General features: G+C 42.5%; 2 protein-coding genes, 1 long non-coding RNA gene and 1 pseudogene across 3 annotated transcripts; 2 read left to right on the top strand and 2 right to left on the bottom strand.

Moving 5' to 3' along the window:
• Nucleotides 1-899: 899 nt before the first annotated feature.
• Nucleotides 900-24,584, bottom strand: LOC117086088. The gene is made up of 3 exons (XR_004438197.1): nt 24,496-24,584; nt 23,653-23,790; nt 900-1,025 (listed from the first exon to the last, which is right to left on the bottom strand). It is a non-coding gene; the product is annotated as an uncharacterized LOC117086088 (long non-coding RNA).
• LOC117086086 (developmental pluripotency-associated protein 3-like) lies at nt 8,798-9,337 on the top strand. Its single transcript, XM_033215603.1, has one exon. It carries the CDS (start codon nt 8,843-8,845, stop codon nt 9,335-9,337), a length of 495 nt encoding a protein of 164 aa, XP_033071494.1. The 5' UTR covers nt 8,798-8,842.
• TRIM61 (tripartite motif containing 61) lies at nt 10,663-19,026 on the bottom strand. Its single transcript, XM_033215602.1, is given in 3 exon segments — nt 10,663-10,767; nt 18,477-18,865; nt 18,868-19,026. Coding segments are annotated over 3 exon segments (624 nt in total). The 5' UTR covers nt 18,998-19,026.
• LOC117086087 lies at nt 13,673-14,210 on the top strand (annotated as a pseudogene).
• Nucleotides 24,585-25,232: the final 648 nt, after the last annotated feature.

The raw sequence follows: 25,232 nt of genomic DNA, 5'->3' as shown, positions 1-25,232 counted from the left end.
AATCCTAATTTTTAAAAAAAAAGTTTTCCAGGCTGAACTCAATGGCTCAGGATTGTAATCCTAGTACTGTGGGAGACCCAGGCAGGAAGATTGCTTGAGGTCAGGAGTTTGAGGCTACAGTGAGCTACGATCTTGCCACTGCACTTCTGCACTTCAATCTCAAAAAAAAAAGGAAAACAAAACAAGTTTTCCAGAAGATATGTCTTTATTGGTGCTTACACAAAACTTAAAGGGAAATTGAGGTTGATTGTCCTTGTTTTCATGTGACCACTACAGGGTGAAGAGGGGGATCAAGGAACCAGCCCCAGATGACTCAGGTAATCTGAGACCAGGCCTGGGATCCACACACTGGACACACACCCAGATGCAAGCACAGTGCCTGGTCTCGGTCTTTCCTCAATCCCAATGTAAACTAATTTGGCAGTTTCATGAGATTAAAAAGAGTGCAGACAGGAAAGGAGATGGGATTGGTAGAGGAAGGAAAATTGGTTAAGATTAGGGACAACTGTGAGGGAGAAGAGAAAAGGAGACAGAATCTGAGAGCCGTGAGACAGACTGAAAGGGGGCAGGCGGCTCAAAGAAAACAGTAAGAGAAATTAGCTTTCTGCATTGAGGTATTGATACGCTGAAAAGTGATTCGCTTTTTCAAGGAAACATTTTGTTTATTTTTTTGAGACAGGGTCTCGTTCCGTTGTCCAGAACGCGGGGCAGTGGCGCTATCCTGGGCTCACTGCAACCTCTGTTCTCTGGGTCCAAGCGATTTTCCCACCTCAGCCTCCGGAGTAGCTGAGACCACAGGCACAGGCCACACCACACCTGGCTAATTTTTGTATTTTTTGTAGAGACGGGATTTCACCATGTTGGCCTGGCTGATCTCAAACTCCAGAGCTCATGTGATTGGCCCACCTCAGCCTACCAAAGTGGTGGGATTGCAGGCATGAGCTTCAGCCCGGCTACGAAAGGAAGCTTTTAAATTGTAGAGTATTTCATACATCCGTAATAGTAGCGAGAACAGTATGAAGAACCTACAGATAAAAAGAAACCAACTTCTATCATTTGAATTAACAATCGTTATAACCCCACCAGCTTCTGCTGCCAATGGAGCAAATTCCCAGACATCGTATAATTTCATCTGTACTTTATATATTTCATCTTATAATTTCATTATTTCCTAAAATACATTATTTCAATTATAGTGTTACTGTAACTTTTAATAAGCTGTTCAGTGTGAATTATAACCACATTTTTCTCCCACCAGTTACAAATAACATTCAGTAAATTAAAACGGCAACTAGAATCCTATGCTGTTAGGGTGGGGCAGGGAGTGCCCTCAGTCGGCACAGGTAGGGTGGGTGGCAGAAGAGCAAACCAAACAGCTGAGGTTCCTTGAGAATGCAAACTTCTCACAGAATACAAAGTGCTCCCGAGGCCTAGGCCTCCCAAGAGCCCTGCAGTGCTTCCCGCAGCGGGCTGAGCGACACCTCCAGTAAGTCTGTACTGAAGTCAGGGCTGCAGAGCAGTGATTGTGGGGCAGCTCTGGGCTTCAACTTCCGGGTGAGATGTGGAGGTCGGGCGTGACGTTGGAGACCAGGTGCAGCGCCAGGTACCACAGTGGATGGAAGGATGTGCCCTAGGGTGGGGCAGCTATCCTCTTGACAGGTGAAGCCAGCTGGACTTCCTGGGTCCAATCTGGACTTGGAGAACTTTTCTGTATAGCTAAAGGATTGTGAACACACCAATCAGCACTCTGTAAAAACGCACCAATAAGTGCTCTGTGTCTAGCTAAAGGTTTGTAAACACACCAATCAGCCCTCCGTAAAATGGACCAATCAGCAGGATGTGGGTGGGGCCAAATAAGGGAATAAAAGCTGGCCACTCAAGCCAGCAGAGGCAACCACTTGCATTACCTTCCACGCTGTGGAAGCTTTATTCTTTTGCTCTTCACAATAAATCTTGCTGCTACTCACTCTTTGGGTCTGCACTACCTTTAGGAGCTGTAACACTCACCACAAGGGTCTGCAGCTCCATTCCTAAAGTCAGGGAGACCATGAACCCACCAGGAGGAACAAACAACTCCGGACGTGACACCTTTAAGAGCTGTAACACTCACTAGGAAGGTCTGCGGCTTCACTCCTGAAGTCAGCCAGACCACGAACCCACCAGAAGGAAGAAACTCCAGACACATTTGAACATTGCAAGAAACAAACTCCGGACACACCATCTTTAAGAGCTGTAACACTCACCATGAAGAAGGTTTCATTCTTTTTTTTTTTTTTTTTTTTTGAGACGGAGTCTTGCTGTTTCGCCCGGGCTGGAGTGCAGTGGCCGGATCTCAGCTCACTGCAAGCTCCGCCTCCCGGGTTTACGCCATTCTCCTGCCTCAGTCTCCCGAGTAGCTGGGACTACAGGCGCCCGCCACCTCGCCCGGCTAGTTTTTTGTATTTTTAGTAGAGACGGGGTTTCACCGTGTTAGCCAGGATGGTCTCGATCTCCTGACCTCGTGATCCGCCCGTCTTGGCCTCCCAAAGTGCTGGGATTACAGGCTTGAGCCACCGCGCCCGGCCAGAAGGTTTCATTCTTGAAGTCAGCGAGACTCCAAGAACCCACTGTAAGGAACCATTTCCAGACACGCTTTTTCTCCAGACCCAGCACCTGGAGAGCCATCCCTGCAAGGTGGGCTGAGCGAGCACTGCGTTCCTGGCGCAGGGCTTCAGGTCTCCCTGACAGACCTTACGCTAAACTGCAGCCGCTTGGACAGTCTCTTTGCATAGAGATCCAACGACGAGCATACTGGTCCAACAGCGGTCGCTTCACCAGTCCTGGGAATCGTTTTCTCCTCGTGCCCTGTCAGTCGTTCATGCTAAAATTCCAGGGAGGAATTTTAGTAGCAACACTCCGGCTTTCATACCACTGAAATTACCAGGCAACTCCAACTCAGAAGGACCACCAGGAAAAGGCAAGAAGAGAATCACCATCAGGTCCTAGTCCCTTTTTGTGACAAGTACTAGAGGGTTTGGGTCTGCAGTGGGCTGTCTCCCGCTGGGCTCACCTGCCCTATTGAGCAGGCTGCCTCAAGGAAGAAGCTCACAGGGGACATCTGACCTCTGAGCTAGCAAGTATAAAATGCTTTAAATAAGCCAAAACTAAACTAATAGTTATGTTAACTAAAAATACATGGATGCTACCAAAGATAGTCGAATATTAGTGGAAGAGATTAAACTTTGATTTTGAGCACTTTATACTCTATTTAGAAAATGAATAAGATGCAGTTCTGAAAACCCGAAAATACAAAGAATAGGATATGATACATACACTAGATGAAAAAGAAACTTTCAGACCATATTATCTTAAAGCTCTAATAAGTGAGATAGCAAACTATTCACTCAAATAGACAACCAGTAATTGATATAAGGGTATGTATCAATAACATGTTTTAAGATAAAAAACTTCATGAGCTTTTCCATTTTAACTAAGGAATGATGGTTTAGACTTCTGCCACAACATTATTTTTTTATTTTATTTTATTTTATTTTTTTATTTTTTTTGAGGCGGAGTCTCGCTCTGTCGCCCGGACTGGAGTGCAGTGGCCAGATCTCAGCTCACTGCAAGCTTCGCCTCCCGGGTTTACACCATTCTCCTGCCTCAGCCTCCCGAGTAGCTGGGACTACAGGCGCCCGCCACCTCGCCCGGCTAGTTTTTGTATTTTTAGTAGAGACGGGGTTTCACCATGTTAGCCAGGATGGTCTCGATCTCCTGACCTCGTGATCCGCCTGTCTCGGCCTCCCAAAGTGCTGGGATTACAGGCTTGAGCCACCGCGCCCGGCCTTGCCACAACATTATGGTCGACAAAAGATTCTTCATTTTACATAGATTTCACTCTAGGTCCTGAAACAGCACGTCATAATCTTGTATCTCTGAAGATAGAATACAGTGAGATTTGGAAAGACACCACAAAAACTCATGATCCAAAAAAGATTAAGGCTGGTATTACTAGGAGGAAGAGAGAGGACAAAATCAAACGGGATAGATATAATAGAGTTGTTTGTTAGAATTGTCTTCCCAGGAGATGGAAAAAGACACCATCACAATAGGATTCATGCTTTAGTATTCAGCTACAGAAATGTAGTAACTTTGCTGAAGTCATTACAGTAGGTAGAGCGGCAATCGTTCTCCTACTAAAAGTAAAACCCGGTAATATTAGGATTTTTCTGGACAATGACGTGGGTGACATTTAATCTTATAACTTGAATGCCAGGTCTCATATCTTTTCTTCAAGTGATATTTTTATGAAACTACTTAAGCTGTGTTTCACACTGGGTGTGATTTCTAACCTCTAATAATCTGTACAGTAATAGATTATGAAGGATGAATTATTTCCAAACTATCTTGTATTTTTATTTACGAGAGGAGCGTCACATTTCTGAATTCTGTGTTTACCACTTATAAGCAGAGAAAAGGTTTTCTTCTTCCATTATTTTAGCAGCTGTCAATAAAATAGTATTAGAAATGCATACTCTTCAGAGATGTAATGGGAGTAAATTATAAAGTATTTTTGATAGTCTAAGATGAAAGACGTTATTACTTACACAGTCATCAATGCATTCTACATTATGAATTAAAATTCCACATTATGAATTTTATCAAAATTACATAGAAAATTATTAGTTCAGTCCAGCAACAAGTCTAATATAAAAACGAAAATCTCCTGGGTCATGCTATCCTATGCCAAATTCCTGTTAAACAGAGCCATGATTTATTCCAGTGACCTTGCTGTTTCTCCGTAACTGTAATATGTCTAATGTTAGACATTTCAAATTAACATTCTATTAGGTAAACTGAGAATTTAGGTCTCACACCACCCAGACACATACTCTATCTTTACCCACAAATATCCAAATATGGTAATGTAACTGGATTAATATGTTCATATGACTGTATAATTGTTCACAGCTGAGCCACTTAGGTACTATAATTTGATACACATTTTGTTTTACTGTGATTAAAATTGCCTGATACTTTACTTGCTGCATTTTCTGTTTATCTCTTTCAGCCCCATAGCTGCTAATCTCTAAAGTTCCTCTCTAAACTCCACATGTAATTTGTTGATTATATTCATTTTCTTTGTAGCGCTCAATCTCCGGAAGCCCTCTATCATCTTAGCATGAACTGAAATTTGGTGATATGATGCACAGCTGTCATCTGAGGACTTTCATGTTTCCATTGCCCTAAGAATTATGTTTTATCTTCTACCTTAAGTCCAGAGGTTTTAAGTCTATTGTTGTCTGAGTCCCTTGCTTCCCTTCTTAGTTTTCTTCCCTTCTGGTGAGCGTATCACCAGGTAGTTCCCTGAAAAAGGGGACTTGGAAGATGTGCCAGTCATTTCCCTGTGTGCTGTGAGATGTGGGAATGTGTGCTAGGCCCAGCATCACATCTGGAGGAGGGTCAAGAACATTTGTGAAGGCCACACATGCCTGAGACCAGAGGTCAGAGTGCCTGACCACGACTCATACTCAATCAGAACATTGGAAAACATGGACTTCCCCAACTCCCAAAACCACACTGACAGGAGTTGAGTGAAGATAACAGTAGAATCCAGTTTGAGAAATGAAAGAGACATATCACAAGGGGAGTGTGAAGCCTTGAATGCACTAAGGGTAACCACAGCAATAACAAACTTCAAACTCTGCCTAACTCCTGGCTCGATTAATACAAACACACCCTCCCTACAGGCCTAGCAGAAGGGAAACAAGTTCATTTCTTCTATTGGTTGAATGGTGTTCTGCCAAAAACATCTATTGAAGTGCTAACCCCAGTGCTTCAGATGTGACCTCATTTGGAAATTAGGTCTTTAACCAAGGTAATCTGTTAAGGCTGGGTGCGGTGGCTCACCCCTGTAATCCCAGCACTTTAGGAGGCCAAGGCGGGTGGATCACCTGAGGTCAGGAAATCGAGACCAACCTGGCCAACACAGTGAAACCTTGCCCTAGTAAAAATACAAAAATTAGCTAGGCGTGGTGGCGGGCACCTGCAATCTCAGCTACTCGGGAGGCTGAGGCAGCATCGCTTGAACTTGGGAGGGGGAGGTTGCAGTGAGCCGAGATTGTCCATTGCACTCCAGCCTGGGCGACAACAGTGAAACTCCATCTCAAAAAAAAAAAAAAGGGGTAATCAGTTCAAATGAGGCCATTAGGGTGGGCCTTAATCTGAGTGCTGTCCTTATAAAAATAGAAAATTTTGACACAAATATATGCACAGAGGAAGGTTATGTGAGGAAACATGGGGAGAATGCCATCGGAGTGATGCATCTAGTAGCCAAGGAATGACAGATTGGCAGCAACCCACCAGAGCCTGGAGGCATGGAAGCAATTCTGTATCACAGCCCTCAGAAAGAACCAATTCTGCCAACACCCATATTTTGGACTCGGCTTCCAGAACTGTGAGACAATACATTTCCTGTTATGTAAATCATCCAGTTTGTGATACCTTATTAGGGTATTCCCTCCAAAACTAATATAATCTACAAGTATAAAAATGTTTACCTCAGTATGTATTTTTCTATATATGTCTGGTTTTTATCAAAAACAAAAAAATACAAGGCATACAAAAAAAGTAAAAGGAAAATAAACCACACTCTGAAGAGACAAAACGAACATCAGAACCATACTAAGCTATGACACAAATGTAGGAAATCTCATGCAAAACAATGAAAAATATTTGTAATTGATATGTTAAAGGCTTTAGTGGAAAATAAAGACAATATGCAGGAGTAGATAGATAATTTCATCAGCGAGTTGGAAACTATAAAATTAAATGGAAGAGCTGGGCGTGGTGGCTCACACCTGTAATCCTAGCACTTTGGGAGGCTGAGGTGGACCATCGCTTGAGGTTAGGAGTTCGAAACCAAGCTTACCAACATGGTGAACCCCTGTCTCTACTAAAAATACAAAAAAAAAAAAAAAAAACTGCCAGATGTGGTGGCAGGCGCCTGTAATCCCAGCTACTCGGGAGGGTGAGGGAGAATTACTTGAACCTGAGAGGTGGAGGCTGCAGTGAGCCAAGATCGTGCCACTGCACTCTAGCCTGGGTGACAAAGTGAGACTCCGTCTCAAAAAAAAAAAAAAAAAAAAAAAAAAAACAGATGGAAATGCTAGCAATGAAAACCACAAAAAAGAGATGAAGATGCCTTCAATGGGCTAATTAGTACCCTCAACATACTGAGGGAAATAATCAGTGAACTTGAAGACAGATAAACAAACTACCCAAACTGAAATATAAAGGGAAAAGAATAAAAAACAAAAACCAAGAACTGTGGGACAGTATCAAACAGTGTCATTTACGGACTCTTGGAATCTCAGAAAGAAGAAATCTCATCACTAGGAAATGAAGGCAAAAATAAATAAAATTTAAAAAGAAAAACAGAGGAAATACTCATAAAAAATCATGGCCAAGTATTTAGTTACAGACACTAAAACTCCAGATCCAAGAAGTCCAGAGAACACCAAGCATGATGAATATCAAAACACACACGGCCGGGCGCGGTGGCTGAAGCCTGTAATCCCAGCACTTTGGGAGGCCGAGACGGGCGGATCACGAGGTCAGGAGATTGAGACCATCCTGGCTAACATGGTGAAACCCCGTCTCTACTAAAAAATACAAAAAAACTAGCCGGGCGAGGTGGCGGGCGCCTGTAGTCCCAGCTCCTCGGGAGGCTGAGGCAGGAGAATGGCATAAACCCGGGAGGCGGAGCTTGCGATGAGCTGAGATCCGGGCACTGCACTCCAGCCTGGGCGACAGAGCGAGACTCCGTCTCCAAAAAAAAAAAAAAAAAACACACACACACACACACCCCAAAACAAGAAAAAAATGACAACATATCTCCAAACATATGAACATATCAATCAACTTCAAACTGCTTAAAATTAAAATCAAAAACAATTTGAAGGCAGTCCAAGTAAAAAACTACATTACTGCTATGCATACATTAACTACGGGAATATGTTCTGAGAATTATGTCATAGGATGATTTCATCATTCTGTGAACATCATAGAGTATGTCACATAAACCTAGATTGCAGTTGTGTAGCTTATGATGCCTGTAAGCTACACGGTACAGGCGAATGCTCCTAGGCTTTAAATCTGTACAGCACGTTACTGTACTGAATACTATAGAAACTGTAACACAATGGCAAGTATTTGTGTATCTAAGTATATGTAAGCATAGAAAATTTCCGTAAAAATGCAATTTTATAATCTTATAGGACCACTGTCATGTATGTGGTCAGTGGCTGAACCACTGTTTTGCAGTGCATGACTACTGATGAAGGAAGGAGATAATAGTTACTTCTGTAAATAAAAAGAAATCTTGCCAACTCACAATTCTATAACCGATTAGCACTTTCTCAAAAGCAATTGAAAAATACTTAGAAAAATAAAATGGAGGGAATTTGTTGCCATCAGACACTACAAGGAATGTTAAAGTACTTCAGGCCAAAGGAATATTATAGATGTCAGAAACTTGTGTTTACACAAATAAATAAAGTGCATAAAATAAAGGTAATTGCTCTAACAGATAACTAGCTGTTTAAAACAATAATAAGGTTAGGCACGGTGGCTCATGCCTGTAATCCCCGCACTTTGGGAGGCCGAGGCAGGTGGATCACGAAGTCACCAGACTGAGACCATCCTGGCTAACACAGTGAAACTCCAACTCTACTAAAAAAAAAAAATATGGGAGCTCCGGTTTTCAGCCTCTTTCCAGGCTACCTTGTAGCAATTTGAAGGTCAGTCAGTTTCTGCTTGGTTTCAAAGATCCAGGAGAAGCTTAGTGTTGTTCAAGACGCAGATGGACCCATCACAGCAGTTTAATCCAACCTCCATCCCAGAGTCTTCACAAATGCTGACCCAAGAAAATTCTCGGGACGATTCAGGGGCCTCTGAAATCTGTTCCGAGATGTTGATAAAGAACCTTAGTAACTTGACTATCAACGCCACTAATGAATCCCCTTCCCCTCTATCAGAAGAGTCACTCCATCGCGTGATAGATGGAATTGCTGCAAGAGCACCAGTCCTCAGGGAAATCAGAGATGACTTGATTTACAGGAGGAGAGGAGTAAGAACATTGCTGTCTGTGCAGAGAGAAAGGATGGCAAGATTCAGATACATGTTACTCGGCAGAGTTCGTACGCATGAAAGAATACTGACAAACACTGGGCTTAAGGGAGTTAGGAAGGAATCAAGACCATTCAAATGTCCCTGCAGTTTCTGCGTGTCTAATGGATGGGATCCTTCTGAGAATGCTAGAATAGGGAATTATGACACCAAGCCACTTCAGCCATAAAACTTGTTCTTGCACCTTTTTCTTCTTGCTGGTAATCCTATATAGCAGGTTGTGAAAGCTATTCTATGCTAGTATAGACTATACACCAATAATATTAACAAGTTCTAGGATATATTTTTCTTCTTGTTATCTTTTTCTTCCTACTATGATACTAGTCATTTGTAAGGGATCTGTGTCATTTGAAGGTATTTGAATAACTTTAGCTTTACTGTTTGATTTGACCCAAAGACATAAGTATTCCCATGTGTCTGAGAAGCCCAAAGTCAGTGAGATGACACCCAACATAAAGAAATTGAAGCAGAGTTACTTGTGGATAAAGAAAGCATTAGGTAGTTTGGCTATAGCATAATAACTAGATTTTCTGGCTTTCAAAAATTTGGATTGCAATCACAGCAAACGTTGTTATTTTTACAGTTTTCAGTACAAAAAGGTGTTTATATAGAAACAATAAAGTTGACATTTGAATAAAAAAAAAAATACAAAAAAAATTAGCCTGGCGTGGTGGCAGGCGCCTATAGTCCCAGCTATCCACAGGCTGGGGCAGGAGAATGGTGTCAACCCGGGCCGTGGAGCGGGCAGTGAGCCGAGATCGGGCCACTGCACTCCAGCCTGAGCGACAGAGCAAGACTCCATCTCAAAAAAAAAAAAAAAAAAAGTATTTTTCCAGCACATGTAAAAGTATTGCATGAATAGAAGACCACAAAGAATCAGTGAGAATTGGGAATATACTATTACAAGGTTCTTAAACTGAAAGGGAAACAGTATAATTTCACTTAAAGGAGGCCTCAAATTATTTTCAAATGTATACTGTAAACCCCTGGAAGAACCACTAAAAAATGTTTTTAAAAGATGTATACAATAAGGCCAGGCATGATGGCTCATGCCTGTAATCCCAGCACTTTGGAAGGCCGAGGCAGGTGGATGACCGAGGTCAAGAGCGAGATCATCCTGGCTAACATGGTGAAACCCAGTTTCTATTAAAAGTACAAAAATTAGGCTGGACGCGGTGGCTCATGCCTATAATCCCAACATTTTGGGCAGCTGAGGCAGGCATATCACGAGGTCAAGAGATCAAGACCATCCTGGCCAACATAGTGAAACCCCGTCTCTACTAAAAATACAAAAATTAGCTGGGCATGGTGGTGTGTGCATGTAGTCTCAGCTATTTGAGAGGCTGAGGTTGCAGTGAGCCAAGACTGCACCACTGCACTCCAGCCTGGTGACACAGCGAGACTCCATCTCAAAAAACAAACAAACAAACAAAAAACAACAACAACAAAAAAAACCAGCTGGGCGTGGTGGCACATACCTGTAGTCCCAGCTACTCAGGAGGCTGAGGCAGGAGAATCACTTGAACCTGGGAGGCAGAAGTTGCAATAAGCCAAGATTGCTCTACTACACTCCAGCCTGGTGACAGAGCAAGACTCTGTCTCAAAAAATAAATAAATAAAAAGTTAATAGAAGAGATTAAAATGTAATCATTAAAACATGGTTGATTAAACCCAGAGAAGCAAGGCATGGTGATGTGTACCTATAGTCCCAGCTATTCGGGAGGCTGAGGCAGGAAGATCTCCTGAGCCCAGGAATTTGGGGATACAGTGGGCTATGATTGTGCTTGTGAATAGCTATTGAATGCTAGCCTGGGCAATATAGCCAGACCCTGTCTTAATCCTAGCACTTTTGAAGTCCAAGGTGGGTGGATCACTTGGAGCCTGGAGTTTGAGTCCAACCTGGGCAACATTAGTTAAGATCTTGTCTCCAATAAAAACAAAAAACAGAGAAGTCAAAATCAGCCTTCTTTTCAAGTTTCTATGAGACACTCACCAAGATAAACCACATCATAGGCTATGAAACATACCCTCACACATTTAAAGAATAGAAATCATACAAAATTAAAGTTGATATTATAGAAAAATCTCTGAGAAATCCACAAAAATGTGAAAATTAGTACACTTCTAAATATCCCTTGGGTCAAAGAGTAAGTCTCAGGAAAATTAAATATTTTGAGCAAAATACAAATACAGTATTTCCAGGGAAATTTATAGCATTACATTTATAACATATATTAGAAAAGAAGATCTAAAATCAGTAACTTAACCCTTTACCTTAAGAAACTAGAGAGAAAAAAGCAAATGTAACGCTTTTCAATGTAAAGCATACAGAAGGACGAAAATAAAAATTAGAGCAGAAATCAATAAAATTGAAATTAGAAACAAGACAGAAAAATCAACAAAACCAAAGCTGATTCTTTGAAAGATAAAAATAGAGGCAATAAATTGATAACTGCCACAAACTGCCCAACCTAATATGGGACTTCAAATGCATGCTCTTTCCACTATCTCAGTGCCTTAGTTTCAGCAATGAGTAAGGAATAGAACAATTAGGAAGAAGCCTGATTATGTAGAGGAAATAGGGAAAAGAATATTATAGCAATGATTTCTTGGGACATAAGGTTGGTGGTGGAATATTAAGTAGCCAGAAACTGGCAAGAGGAGTGCAGAGTAGGGATGCTGGAAGTACACAATTATATTTTTCATTTACAAAACCCTTTATCACTTACAAAAATAATTGTCTTTAAACCATGATTGTTTTCTTGTCCAAGGAAGCCACCGCGTTCACAGGTCCTCAAATATTTCAGTCAATCCATATTTCTCTAATAACACATTTCACTAATGTCATCCTATTTTTGATGTCTACTATAATTAATTACTGTAATTTAGCCAGGAAGTATGTAATTTTCTCTGGATTGGTTAGGATTAAGATAACTGGCCAGGCGTGGGGGCTCATGCCTGTAATCTCAGCACTTTGGGAGGCTGAGGCAGGTGGATCACTTGAGGTCAGGAGTTCAAGACCAGCCTGACCAATATAGTGAAACCCCGACTCTAACAAAAAATACAAAAATTGACCAGGCGTGGTGGCACGTGTCTGTAATTCCAGCTACTTGGGAGGCTGAGGTGCAAGAAATTGCTTAAACCCAGGAGGCAGAGGCCCCATTTAGCAGAGATCACACCACTGCACTCCAGCCTGGGCAACAGAGCTAGACTCCATCTCAAAAAAATAAAAAATAAAAATAATTGAAGCATTGCAATAGTACCTGGAGCTTAAATTTATCCATTATAATGCCAGCTGACTTTGGGTGCAAGTTCCTGACCAAATTTGTGTAACTGACTAAATGTCATGCTTATAGAACATTTGTTTATCCTCATATATATATATATATATATATTTTTTTTTTTTTGAGACAGAGTCTCGCTCTGTCGCTCAGGTTGGAGTGCAGTGGCCGGATCTCAGCTCACTGCAAGCTCCGCCTCCCGGGTTTATGCCATTCTCCTGCCTCAGCCTCCCGAGTAGCTGGGACTACAGGCGCCGGCCACCACGCCCGGCTAGTTTTTGTATTTTTTAGTAGAGACGGGGTTTCACCATGTTAGCCAGGATGGTCTCGATCTCCTGACCTCATGATCTGCCCGTCTCGGCCTCCCAAAGTGCTGGGATTACAGGCTTGAGCCACTGCGCCCAGCCTCCTCATGTATTTCATAATACATTGCAGATATAACTATATATTTCTCAATTTAAAAGGTTAAAAATACGTAAGAGTAAATTCTTTCAAAACTATAATTCCAGACCCTGCAAAACTTCTGATTAAATATCAGGATAGACTAAAGACATTTTCAGAGGCCGGGCATGGTGGCTCATGCCTGTAATCCCAGCACTTTGGGAAGCTGAGGTGGGTGGATCACAAGGTCAGGAGATAGAGACCATCCTGTCTAATATGATGAACCCCCGACTGTACTAAAAATACAAAAAAATTAGCGGGCCGTGGTGGTAGGCGCCTGTAGTCCCAGCTACTTGGGAGGCTGAGGCAGGAGAATGGCATGAACCCAGGAGGCAGAGCTTGCAGTGAGCCGAGATCACGCCACTGCACTCGAGCCTGGGCAACAGAGCAAGACTCCGTCTCAAACAAACAAACAAACAAACAAAAAAAAAAACAAAGGTCTCAAAAACTTTATTTCCCATGAGCCTTATTAGAAAGCTACTGAGGGATGTGCTCCAATTAAACAAGAAACCAACTTCCAAATGGAAAAACATAGACAGGTAAAACAATTCAAGAGATGCCAAGAATATCTCCAAGATACCTGAGCAGCTGGCTTAGTGAACAAATGTGCCTGTGTTGCAGATTACAGGGCTCCTTGAGAGTATTCTGCAAGATGAAAATGGCATAAAGCCAGATGCCTTTAAATGAATTCAGGAAATCAGACAAGTGCAGGGGACAGTTTGGGAATGAATTAAGAATAAGAACATGGAGCGCTTTCCTTTTGCAGCCATCACTGAAGTGGGAGCGGCCAAAATGAAGTTCAGTCCCTTTGTGACTTCTGACAGAAGCAAGAACCGCAAAAGGCATTTCAGTGCACCTTCCCATAGTCACAGGAAGACTTTGTCTTCCCTTCTTTCCAAATTGCTGAGACAGAAGTACGACGTTTGATCCATGCCCATCCAATAGGATGATGAAGTTCAGGTTGTACGAGGACACTATAAAGGTCAGCAACTTGGCAAAGCAGTCCAGGTTTACAGGAAGAAATACGTCATCTCCACTGAACAGGTGCAGTGGGTAAAGGCTAATGGCACAACTGTCCATGTAGGCATTCACGCCAGTAAGGTAGTTATCACTAGGCTAAAACTGGACAAAGACTGCAAAAAGATCCTTGAAAAGAAAGTCAAATCTCGCCATGCAGGAAAAGAAAAGGGCAAATACAAGGAAGAAACAATTGAGAAGATGCAGGAATAAAGTAATCTTACATACAAGCTTCGGTTAAAACTTGAAAAAAAAAAGAAAAAGAACATGGAAAACAAAGCATATTGACAATGAGATTATTTACTACAGGGAACAGTTATAGAAAAAACAAAATGCCAATCACTGCACAATGCATGGCTGAGAAATGAATGTTATTCAAATAGTCAAAATAAATGTGAGACAGTATTTTAAAATAAAAATGATAAATTCTATTTCAATGGTATTGAAATAATCAAAATAAATATGAGAAAATATTCTAAAACAAAAATGATAAATTCTACTAGAAGGGCCACTGGGTGAAGGCTGTTCCAAATTCTTATCTTCCAAAGTGGGACATAATACTTCAAACTAAAAAATCCAGAAGTATTATTAGAATGTGATTTGGTGACTATAAAAGAGCTGAAAAGTTCAGGGTGGCTGCCTCTGAAAAGCTGGCAGGAATGGTTATAAAGTAATATTTGTAAATCAAAAAAATTTTGTAAACAATAATTGAAACTATAAACCTAGATTTTTAAAAACTGTGCTTTTGGGCTGGGTGCAGTGGCTCACGTCTGTAAGCCCAGCTCTTTGGGAGGCCAAGGTGGGCAGAACACTTGAGGTCAGGAGTTCAAGACCAGATTGGCCAACATGGTGAAACTCCGTCTCTACTAAAAACACAAAAAGTAGCCAGGTGTGGTAGTGGGAGCCTATAATCCCAGCTACACTGGAGGCTGAGGCACGAGAATCGCTTGAACCTTGGAGGCAGAGGTTGCAGTGAGCCAAGATAGGGCCATTGCACTCAAGCCTAGGCAACAGAGCGAGACTCCATCTCAAAAAAAGAAAGAAAAAGAAAGAAAGAAAGAAAGGAAGGAAGGAAAGGAAGGAAAGGAAGGAAAGGAAGGAAAGGAAGGAAAAGAAAGGAAAGAAAGAAAGACAGATGATCAATAGCTTACACAGGAAGAAATATCGATGTCTCTATTTGCCCATGACATGACTACCTCTGCAGAAAATCCAATGGAATCTACATAAGAGCTCCTAGAAGTGAGTTTAGCAAGCTTATAGGAAATAAGATTAATGCACAAAAATCAATTTCTACATTCTAGTAATGAACAATTAGAATTGAAATAATCAACATAAAAATATCAAATACTTAAGGACAAATCTGACAAAAGATGCTAAACACATGTACATTGAAAACTACACATTTCAGACAAGTTAATGACATAAAAATTGATGGAACAGACTAGATTCATTGTCTCAGTTATGTCTGCCAGCTGACGTGTTAAGATGTCAATTTTCTCCACATTAATCTAAAAAGATACAACATAATCCCATCAAAAGCTCACCAGTCTTTTTTGTTGACACAAGTTTTTCCAAATGTCACATATGTGATCTATTGAATGATATTAATCTCTGAATTAACATAAACCTAAGGAGGAAAACATGGAACTAAGTTAAGATGGATTCTGAGACTAGAGATCAGTTCCCAAAGTGAAGTGAAGGACAGGAGCTGAACAGCACTAGAAGGTACTCTGTCCGGAGGGAACAGAAGAAGATTATTTACTGGTTGTGTGTATACGTGTGTGTGGTAGAGGAGGATGTTAAGAGTGCCATCTCATTTTCTTTCCTTTGTTTTTGAGATTGAGTTTCGCTCTTGTCGCCCAGGCTGGAGTGCAATGGTCCAATCTCGGCTCACTGCAACCTTCGCTTCCCGGGTTCAAGAGATTCTCCTGCCTCAGCCTCCTGAGTAGCTGGGATTACAGGCATGTGCTTCTACGTGCGACAATTTTCTTTGTTTTGTTTTTGAGATGGAGTCTTGCTCTGTCGCACAGGCTGGAGTGCAAAGGCGCAATCTCGGCTCACTGCAAACTCTGCCTCCAGGGTTCACATCATTCTCCTGCCTCAGCCTCCCGAGTAGGTGCGACTACAGGCGCCCGCCACAATGCCTGGCTAATTTTCTTTTGTAGTTTTAGTAGAGACAGGGTTTCACTGTGTTAGCCAGGATGGTCTTGATCTCCTGACCTCGTGATCCACCTGCCTCGGCCTCCCAATAATTTTTTTGTATTTTTAGTAGAGACAAGGTTTCACCATTTTGGCCAGTATGCTCTTGAACTCCTGACCTCAGGTGATCGGCCCACCTTCACCTCCCAAAGTGCTAGGATTACAGGCGTGAGCCAATGCACCCGACCGACATCTCAGTTTCTATAGGACTAAGGCAGTACTGACAAAGACGCACAGAATAAAAAAGTTACTTAGGAATACTGAGGTAAACAGATGAAAGGGGAAAGTGGCACTGGGCATGGTGGTTAATGCCTGTAATCCCAGTGCTTTGGGAGGCTGAAGCAGGATTTACTGCGTGAGGCCATAAGTTCAAGACCAGCCTGGGCAAAACAGAAAAAAAGAAAGAAAATTTTAATTAAAAAAAAAAAAAGTTGATAGTGGCTATCTTTACATATCAGGTAGTCCAAGAGTAATGATGAATGCCTTTAATAAAGACTTAATCTTGGACAGGCACAGTGTCTCACGCCTATAATCCCAGCACTTTGCAAGGCCAAGGCAGGTGGATCACCTGAGGTCGGGAGTTCGAGACCAGCCTGACCAACATGGAGAAACCACGTCTCTACTAAAAATTCAAAATAAGCCAGGCATGGTGGTGCATGCCTGTAATCCCAGCTACTCGGGAGGCTGAGGCAGGAGAATCACTTGAAGCCAGGAGGCAGAGGTTGCAGTGAGCCGAGATCGCACCACTGCACTCCAGCCTGGGTGACAGAGCGAGCCTCCATCTCAAAAAAAAAAAAAAAAAAAAAAAAACTTAATCTTAAAGGAAAAATATATAGGCAACACAGAAAAAACATTATTGGGCTTCTATTGGCAATTATAGGAGTAATAGTTTTCTTATATAATACATTCCTTCAGTAATATATTTTTCAAGTATTTTGTCTTAGAATGTCTAAGGTAGTTTGTCACTAACCCCGTAATTTTTTTTTTTTTTTTTTTTTTCTTGAGAGGGAATTTCACTCTTGTTGCCCAGGCTACAGGCTGGAGTGCAATGGTGCAATCTCGGCTCACTGCAACCTCCGCCTCCCGGGTTCAAGTGATTCTCCTGCCTCAGCCTCCCGAGTAGCTGGCATTACAGGCATGCACCACCACGCCCAGCTAATGTAGTATTTTTAGTAGAGACGGGATTTTTCCATATTGATTAGGCTGGTCTTGAACTCTCAACCTCAGGTGATCTGCCTGCCTCGGCCTTCCAAAGTGCTGGGATTACAGGCTTGAGCTACCACGCCTGGCCGACTCCATAATTTATAATAAAGTAGGTCCTATAATCACATATTTTTAGAAGTTGCTGAAACTGAGATATAAACGATTCTGTTTTTTTAGGGGGAAAACTGGACAAATTACAGAATGGCCAAAACTAGATTCACTGGCTCAGTTATGTCTAATAGTTGAAACAAGACAACAGTCTTTTAATAGTTCTTCATTCAGAATCTGTTACTGTAGAAATTTTAAGAGGTCTTGAGTCAGTTCCAGTATAAAAATAAGGCCAAAGTGCTCCTGTAAAATCATCATTAAAAGTATAGAGAAGAGATCTATCATTCAAATTATAAAAGGAAACCTCATGCATTTCATAGTCTAAAAAAATGCCAATCTTACTAGGTGTTACTTTGGGCAGCAGAATAATTTCCTTATGGCCCAATACAATATAATTATTCTGACTAGATCACCAAATTCCCCATAGTCCATCCTGTACTAAAATTGGTTGACTCTTCCTCCTTCTGGGAAGAGAGTCATTACAGACACCAAGAATCCATTCAAGCTTGTCTTTCACTTCTACTTCCCAGTACTGCCTGCCACAACTATATCCCTTAGAACCCAGGACAGCTGGCAGGACATAAAATCTTCTTGGGTTACGAGGTAAGTTTTGTGTTGTATTTCCATACCGCACAGTTTTTCTATCTTCTGAGACTATAAGTTTACGATGTGCTGTTTCAGGATCTAGAATTACATCTACTTGAAATCGCTTGATAATTTTGTTTAGGCCAGAATATTGTGGAGGCAGATGGTAACCATATTCTTTTAATTTGAATGAAAAAGGTTCAGGGAATTTTAAATTTTTTTTTATCTGTGATAGATATCCTTAACATTAGCCAGTAATTCCAGTTCTGACTTCACATATATGCTCTCTATCTCCTTTAGTAGATATTTTAATGAGGAGGTATAATCTGAAAATTTTGTTAGGCTTTCATTTAGTTGTGCTAAAATATCCATGTCTTCATCTTGTAATTGCCTAAGAACAGTCTCTTGCTCATTTTGCAGAAATAACCTAAGTTGCTCAAACTCAGACTTGACTTCTTCTGCCCTATGTTTTACCTGTTTCTTCAGTTCCAGTGATTTTCTGGTTTGTAGAGTTATGACTTTTTCGATTAGTTCCACTCTCTCCTTCCACAGTGCATTGTAGTCCTCCAGTTTCTTCCTATGGTACGAGGCAGCCTTCTTTATGGGCCAAACACAGTGATGCTGGTGATCAGTGGAGAAACTGCACCTTGGACATAAAAGCTCTAGGTCTTTCTGACAGAAGAAAGTCAAAAGCTGATTATGCTTCTTACACACATGCTTCTCTTCCTGCCTCTTCCTCTTGCTTCTTATCTGGAGTTGCTTAGCAAGTTCAGTCAAACTACGCAGCTGGGGATTGCTTACAAATTTCCTTTCTGGGCGGCAAAAGTGGCAAAAGGGGCAGGGGAAACTATCATCTAGATCCTCCAGGACATAATGATGCAGGAGAGACAGAAGTTATGCCCACAGCTGATGGTCACTGGGTCTTTCAAGTAGTCCAGACAGATGGGACAGCTAGCCTCTGCTTGGAGGTCAGCCAGGGCCGCCACAAATTCCATTGAGCCTTGAACAAAGATGGTAGGTAAGATAATTCTTTTGGTTTAGCAAGGCCTAGCTCTCTAGAGCTCATGACCCACTAGGTCTGGGGAAGAAGTGGATACCTTCCTCAGACCTTGAAATCTGGCCAGCTTTCAGTTTTACTGACTTGGCATGTTAATGGCAGCTTCTGGAAACTTGTTAAGCCCTCAATCTGTTCATAACTCCCCATAAGTCAGGACAACATTTTGTACCTTAGCTCACCATTCAGAGCCCTTCATATTTCATTATCTTCACCTGGCTACAGTCCCCTAAAGTACTGGGCCAAAACCATCCAACCAACCAACCTAGATGCCCTGCTTTCCCTCTTCACAAACCACTTGCTGCATAGATTACCCTACCCTCACTTCTTTCCTAGGACTAAGTTTTGGTCCTTCTAGAGACTCAGCCCAAGAGAAATGTTCTCTAAGATAATTTATTATATGTCAGGTACTATGCTAAGGATCTAGGATCTTCCACATAGTCACAGGTTCAACTAAACCATCAGAACAACTCCATAAGTTAGGAGCTATCATCCTCAATTAGAGCTGTAAAAGCAGAGTCTACAAGAATTTAACACGCTTATCCAACATTATGCTAATTGGCATAACCATTGGCATGATACTCAATCACTAAGCTGTACTGCTCCTTCTTTACGCTCCCACATCATCCTATGCATCTCTCTATATATCAAATCACCTTACATTTTTTATATTTGATATGTTCAGTTGTTCATATTTAATAACTTACCCCCATTTTTTTTTTTTTTTTTTTAAACTGGAGTTTTTCACTCGTCACCCAGGCTGGAGTGCAATGGCACAATCTTGGCACAGTGTAGCCTCCGTCTCCCAGGTTCAAGTGATTCTCCTGCCTCACGCTCCCAAGTAGCTGGGATTACAGGCATGTACCACCGCGCCTGGCTAATTTTTTCTATTTAGTAGAGATGGGGTTTCACCATGTTGGTCAGGCTGGTCTCAAACACCCACCTTGGCCTCCCAAAGTGCTGGGATCACAGGTGTGAGCCACCGTGCCTGGCCAACATATCCCAAATATTTTAATGGGTTAAAATGGGCTTATTGATCCAACACTACAATGGTGAAAAAAGAAAAAATACAAATTGACAGATAGCAATACCTAACAGAATTGGGTATTCATCCAGTGGTAACACTTAACCAGTTACATGTACTTGGTCAAGTTAATTTCTCTGAGTTTCACTTCTCAGAAAGTAGGAAAAAATACTATATTACGTTTTAAGCATAAATGAATAAATTAAGACACCTGCCACAGTCCTTGGCATTTGATACATATACAGTAAAAAGTATTATAGGCTGGGCACGGTGGTTCACGCCAGTAATCCCAGCACTCTGGGAGGCCCAGGCAGGTGGATCACCTGAGGTCAGGAGTTCGAGACCAGCCTGGCTAACATGGTGAAACCCTGTCTGTACTAAAAATACAAAAATCAGCTGGGCATGGTGGCAGGTGCCTGTAATCCTAGCTACTCAGGAGGCTGAGGCAGGAGAATCACTTCAACCTGGGAGGCAGAGGTTGCAGTGAGCTGAGATCATGCCATTGCACTCCAGCCTGGATGACAAGAGTGAAACTGTCTCAAAAACAAAAATAAATAAAAAGTATTATAAGGGCCGGGCGCGGTGGCTCAAGCCTGTAATCCCAGCACTTTGGGAGGCCGAGACGGGCGGATCACAAGGTCAGGAGATCGAGACCATCCTGGCTAACCCGGTGAAACCCCGTCTCTACTAAAAAATACAAAAAAAAAAACTAGCTGGGCGAGGTGGCAGGCGCCTATAGTCCCAGCTACTCGGGAGGCTGAGGCAGGAGAATGGCCTGAACCCGAAAGGCGGAGCTTGCAGTGAGCTGAGATCCGGCCACTGCACTCCAGTTTGGGCGACAGAGCGAGACTCCGTCTCAAAAAAAAAAAAAAAAAAAAAAGTATTATAAGACAATCTCAGAAAATCTCAAGAGCACATGCAAATTTAGGGGAATCCATATAATTCTATTATCCCATGTTATATTTTATTACATGAAATACATACATATATAGAGATATGTATATTTACTTGCATATAAAGCACATTTGGCCAGGCATATTGGCTCACACCTGTAAGCCCAGCACTTTTGGAGAACAAGGCAGCAGATCACTTGAGGTCAGGAGTTCGAGACCAGCCTGGCCTCATGGTAAAACCCTGTCTCTACTGAAAATACAAAAATTAGCTGGGTGTGGGTGTGGTGGCATACACCTGTAATCCCAGGTACTTGGAAATCTGAGACAGGAGAATCACTTGAACCCAGGATGTGGAGGTTGCAGTGAGCTGAGATCATGTCACTGCACTCCAACCTGGGCAACAGAGCAAGATTCTGTTTCAAAAAAAAAAACCCCAAAGTACATTAATATTTAACCTAAAAGTTATTATGTCTTATAAGGTTGCTAATCTTCAAATGATTGAAAAAGGCAGTAACTTCCAACAGGTTCACTGTAGTAGTGGTGTGCTTCAGAAATTTTCCTATACTAATTCTGGAGTAAGACAGAAATTTCAGCATTTTAAAATATATCCTTTACTTTAAATAGTCAGCCCTCTGTATCAGCAAGTTCAGTATCCACTAACACAATCGATTGTGGATACAATTGAAAACACAGTATTCCTGGGATGCAGAATCTGCATCCGTTGGTCTTGAGCATTCATGGATTTTGGTATCTTCAGGGTGCCCTGGAACCAATACCCTGTGTATATCCAAGGATTAGAGTACATTTAACTTGTGAAAAATTCGAACACAGAACTACAAAAAATAAGGACAATGGCCGGGCATGGTGGCTCACAATTGTCATCCCAAAACTTTGGGAGGCAAGGTGGGTAGATCCCTTGAGCCCAAGAGTTCGAGGCCAGTTTGAGCAAAATGGCAAAATCTCATCTCAACGAAAGGGAAGGGGAAGGGGAAAGGAAAGGAAAAAAAAAAAAAAAAAGGAAAAAGGAAAGGAAAAGAAAAGAAGAAAAGAGAGGAGAAAGAAAGAAAATAAAGAATACTGTCTCTTATAAACTGCTCTTCCCACCATCCCACACTAAGTGAGGATACGGTAACTCCCAATTCTTAATACTTTTTTTTTTTTTCCCACGCGGAGTCCCACTCTGTCTTCCAGGCTGAGGGGTAGTGGCACGATCTTGCCTCATTGTAACCTCCACCTCCTGGATTCAAGTGAGTCTCCTGCCTCAGCCTCCTGAGTAGCTGGGATTACAGGCATGTGCCGCTACACCTGGCTAATTTTTGTATTTCTAGTAGAGGTGGAAAGGTTTCGCCATGTTGGCCAGGCTAGTCTTGAACTCCTGGCCTCAGGTGATCTACCCACCTCGGCCCCCCAAAGTGCTGGGATTACAGGTCTGAGCCACTGCGCCTGGCCTGCTACTTTCAAATGGGTACTTTTGAGCAGAGCAAGAAAGACAGAAAGTGCGTGGGAATAGGGATGAGGTTGCATAGGGTGTTCAGTGCCAGGCCTCTGAGCCCAAGCTAAGCCATCATATCCCCAGTAACCTGCACGTAGACATCCAGATGGCCTGAAGCCACTGAAGAGCCACAGAAGTGAAAATAGTGCTTAACTGATGACATTCCACCATTGTGATTTGTTTCTACCCCACCCTAACTGATCAATGTTCTTTATAATCTCCCCCACCCTTGAGAATGTACTTTGTGAGATCCACCCCCCTGCCCCCAGAACATTGCTCAACTCCACCGCCTATACCAAAACCTGTAAGAAGTCATGATAATCCCATCACCTTTGCTGACTCCTTTTTCGGACTAAGCCCACCTGCACCCAGGTGAAATAAACATCCATGTTGCTCACACAAAGCCTGTTTGGCGATCTCTTCACATGGACACGTGAAACACTCAGAGATTGGAAAAAACTGAGGCTGAAGAAATTTTAAGAATCTTGCCCAATGTCAACAGTTAGTAAACTGCAGAGCATCATTACAAAAAATTGTAAAATCAGAAGAAAAAATATATTTTTAAGAAAACATGAGGCCGGGCGCGGTGGCTCAAGCCTGTAATCCCAGCACTTTGGGAGGCCGAGATGGGCGGATCACGAGGTCAGGAGATCGAGACCATCCTGGCTCACACGGTGAAACCCCGTCTCTACTAAAAAATACAAAAAACTAGCCGGGCGAGGTGGCGGGGCTGAGGCAGGAGAATGGCATAAACCCGGGAGGCGGAGCTTGTAGTGAGCTGAGATCCAGCCACTGCACTCCAGCCTGGGCCACAGAGCGAGACTCTGTCTCAAAAAAAAAAAAAAAAGAAAACATGTATAAAAAAGGACTCTAGCACGGTGCAAAGGACACGAGAGGTATTCACTCCAGGTATCATTGTGTCCCTCTTCCCCTAATCATACACACAAAGCAGTCTTCTCTACTATTTAAAATCAGGACATTAAGTGAACAGAACAGCTCTGTACACACGGTCACCACCTTAGTTTAAAACACTTATGTCTCTCTCCTAGATACACAATGGTGCCTCCAATTTCTTAAGTCTGTAGCTAAATTGATCTTTTCAAATACAAATAGAATCCTTTCATCTTCCAAGTGAAAACATTCCACTGGTCTTTTATTACTTTATGGAGGCAGTTCTCAAACCTTACCTTGCATTATAATAACGTGGAGGTCTTGGTGTAAGATTGCTTGGGCCACCTCCCCAGCTTCTGATTCAGTAGGGCTATTTTTTTCCTAGGTTCCCAGATGATGTTGCTGGCCTGCGGACTGTACTTTGTGAACCTACGCTTTAAGGAAAACAAAGCAAAAAGATCCATTAAGTCTAGCTCGAGTTTTTTGCCTAGCTCCCCATCATGTCATATATCACAGTTATAATGTGATTTTACAGCTACTCTGCAATTCTTTACCTAACGTGTAAAAATCCCTCACCAGGCAGCAAGCTTATTGGTGGGAATATGTCTCTAGCTTGTTTAAGGAATAAATAAAACCTGTGGTAGATTCCAAGCTCTGTTTCAACCATCATCATACTGGCTGATTGTTAACATGCCTGCACCTAAAGCGCCTCATCTACAAAGTAGAAGTAATAATTCGTACCTGTAAGACCCTTGTGAGGATTAAAGGATGCTTACATAGGTCAAGGGTACAGGCGATGTAGGCTGGTGGGTTCTCAACTGGCGGCTACCACTTCACTCCCTTAACTCCCCAAACCCCACTCCCAAACACGTACATTAACTCTTTGAAGAAACACGGCCACTTCATAAACCCTAACTTGGATCGTAACATTGAAAGCTTGATTGACGCAGGCCCACCACACCCGTTCTAACGCTACAATCTTGAATTTCTCACAAAAGCCTCGCCAGATAATAAGGAGATCCAGTCGTGGGCAGGCAGCGACTCGGAGGTCTGGGCACAGAGAATGTTCAGGAAGTCCTGCCCAGTTAGGCCTCCTGTCGAGACCCTTCTGGGCCTTTCCTGCGGCCTTCTCAGCTCACCTGAAGCAGACAGATCGGTAACCCCGGCCACAGGATGCGCAGGAGCCACCGAGCAGGCCAGGAAGGACTCACACCCCAATCCCACCAAGTTTGCGGCTCCTTACTGGCCATAAAGCCTCTCTGAACTGGATTCAACAAGGTTTATATCCACTCCTGGGGTGCGGAAAGAGGAATATTTTTCCAATAGAGTAGCCAGAGGTCAAAATTTCCAATCTTCCCAAAATATCCACCCATATAGCCCTGCCCACAAGCCCCTTCACAACGCAGCCCATGGCTTTCTGAGGTGCCCTGTGGCCAAGATGCGTATTATTCATTCACCCACCCCGGGATGTGGAGTCGTCTACATTTGCTATGAGCCCCAAGATCTCCAAAAGAAAGCTATGCTTGTGCCCAGGGCCCACTGGACTACATCAACATGGGGACCTTGCCTTTGCCACTCTCAAGATGGCACCACCGCTTCTCACGTCCCCCCATGAGCTTAGTCCCTCCTACATCAGCATGTCCCATAATATTCTTTTTTTTTTTTTTTGAGACAGAGTCTCCCTCTGTCGCCCAGGCTGGAGTGCAGTGGCTGGATCTCAGCTCACTGCAAGCTCCACCTCCCGGGTTCCAGCCATTCTCCTGCCTCAGCCTCCCGAGTAGCTGGGACTACAGGCGCCCGCCACCTCGCCCGGCTAGTTTTTTGTATTTTTTAGTAGAGACGGGGTTTCACCGTGTTAGCCAGGATGGTCTCGATC

This window comes from Trachypithecus francoisi, unplaced genomic scaffold (genome assembly GCF_009764315.1).
Source record: "Trachypithecus francoisi isolate TF-2019V2 unplaced genomic scaffold, Tfra_2.0 Lachesis_group1, whole genome shotgun sequence".
In the NCBI taxonomy this organism is placed as follows: domain Eukaryota; kingdom Metazoa; phylum Chordata; class Mammalia; order Primates; family Cercopithecidae; genus Trachypithecus; species Trachypithecus francoisi.
This window is presented reverse-complemented; position numbering and strand designations above follow the sequence as displayed.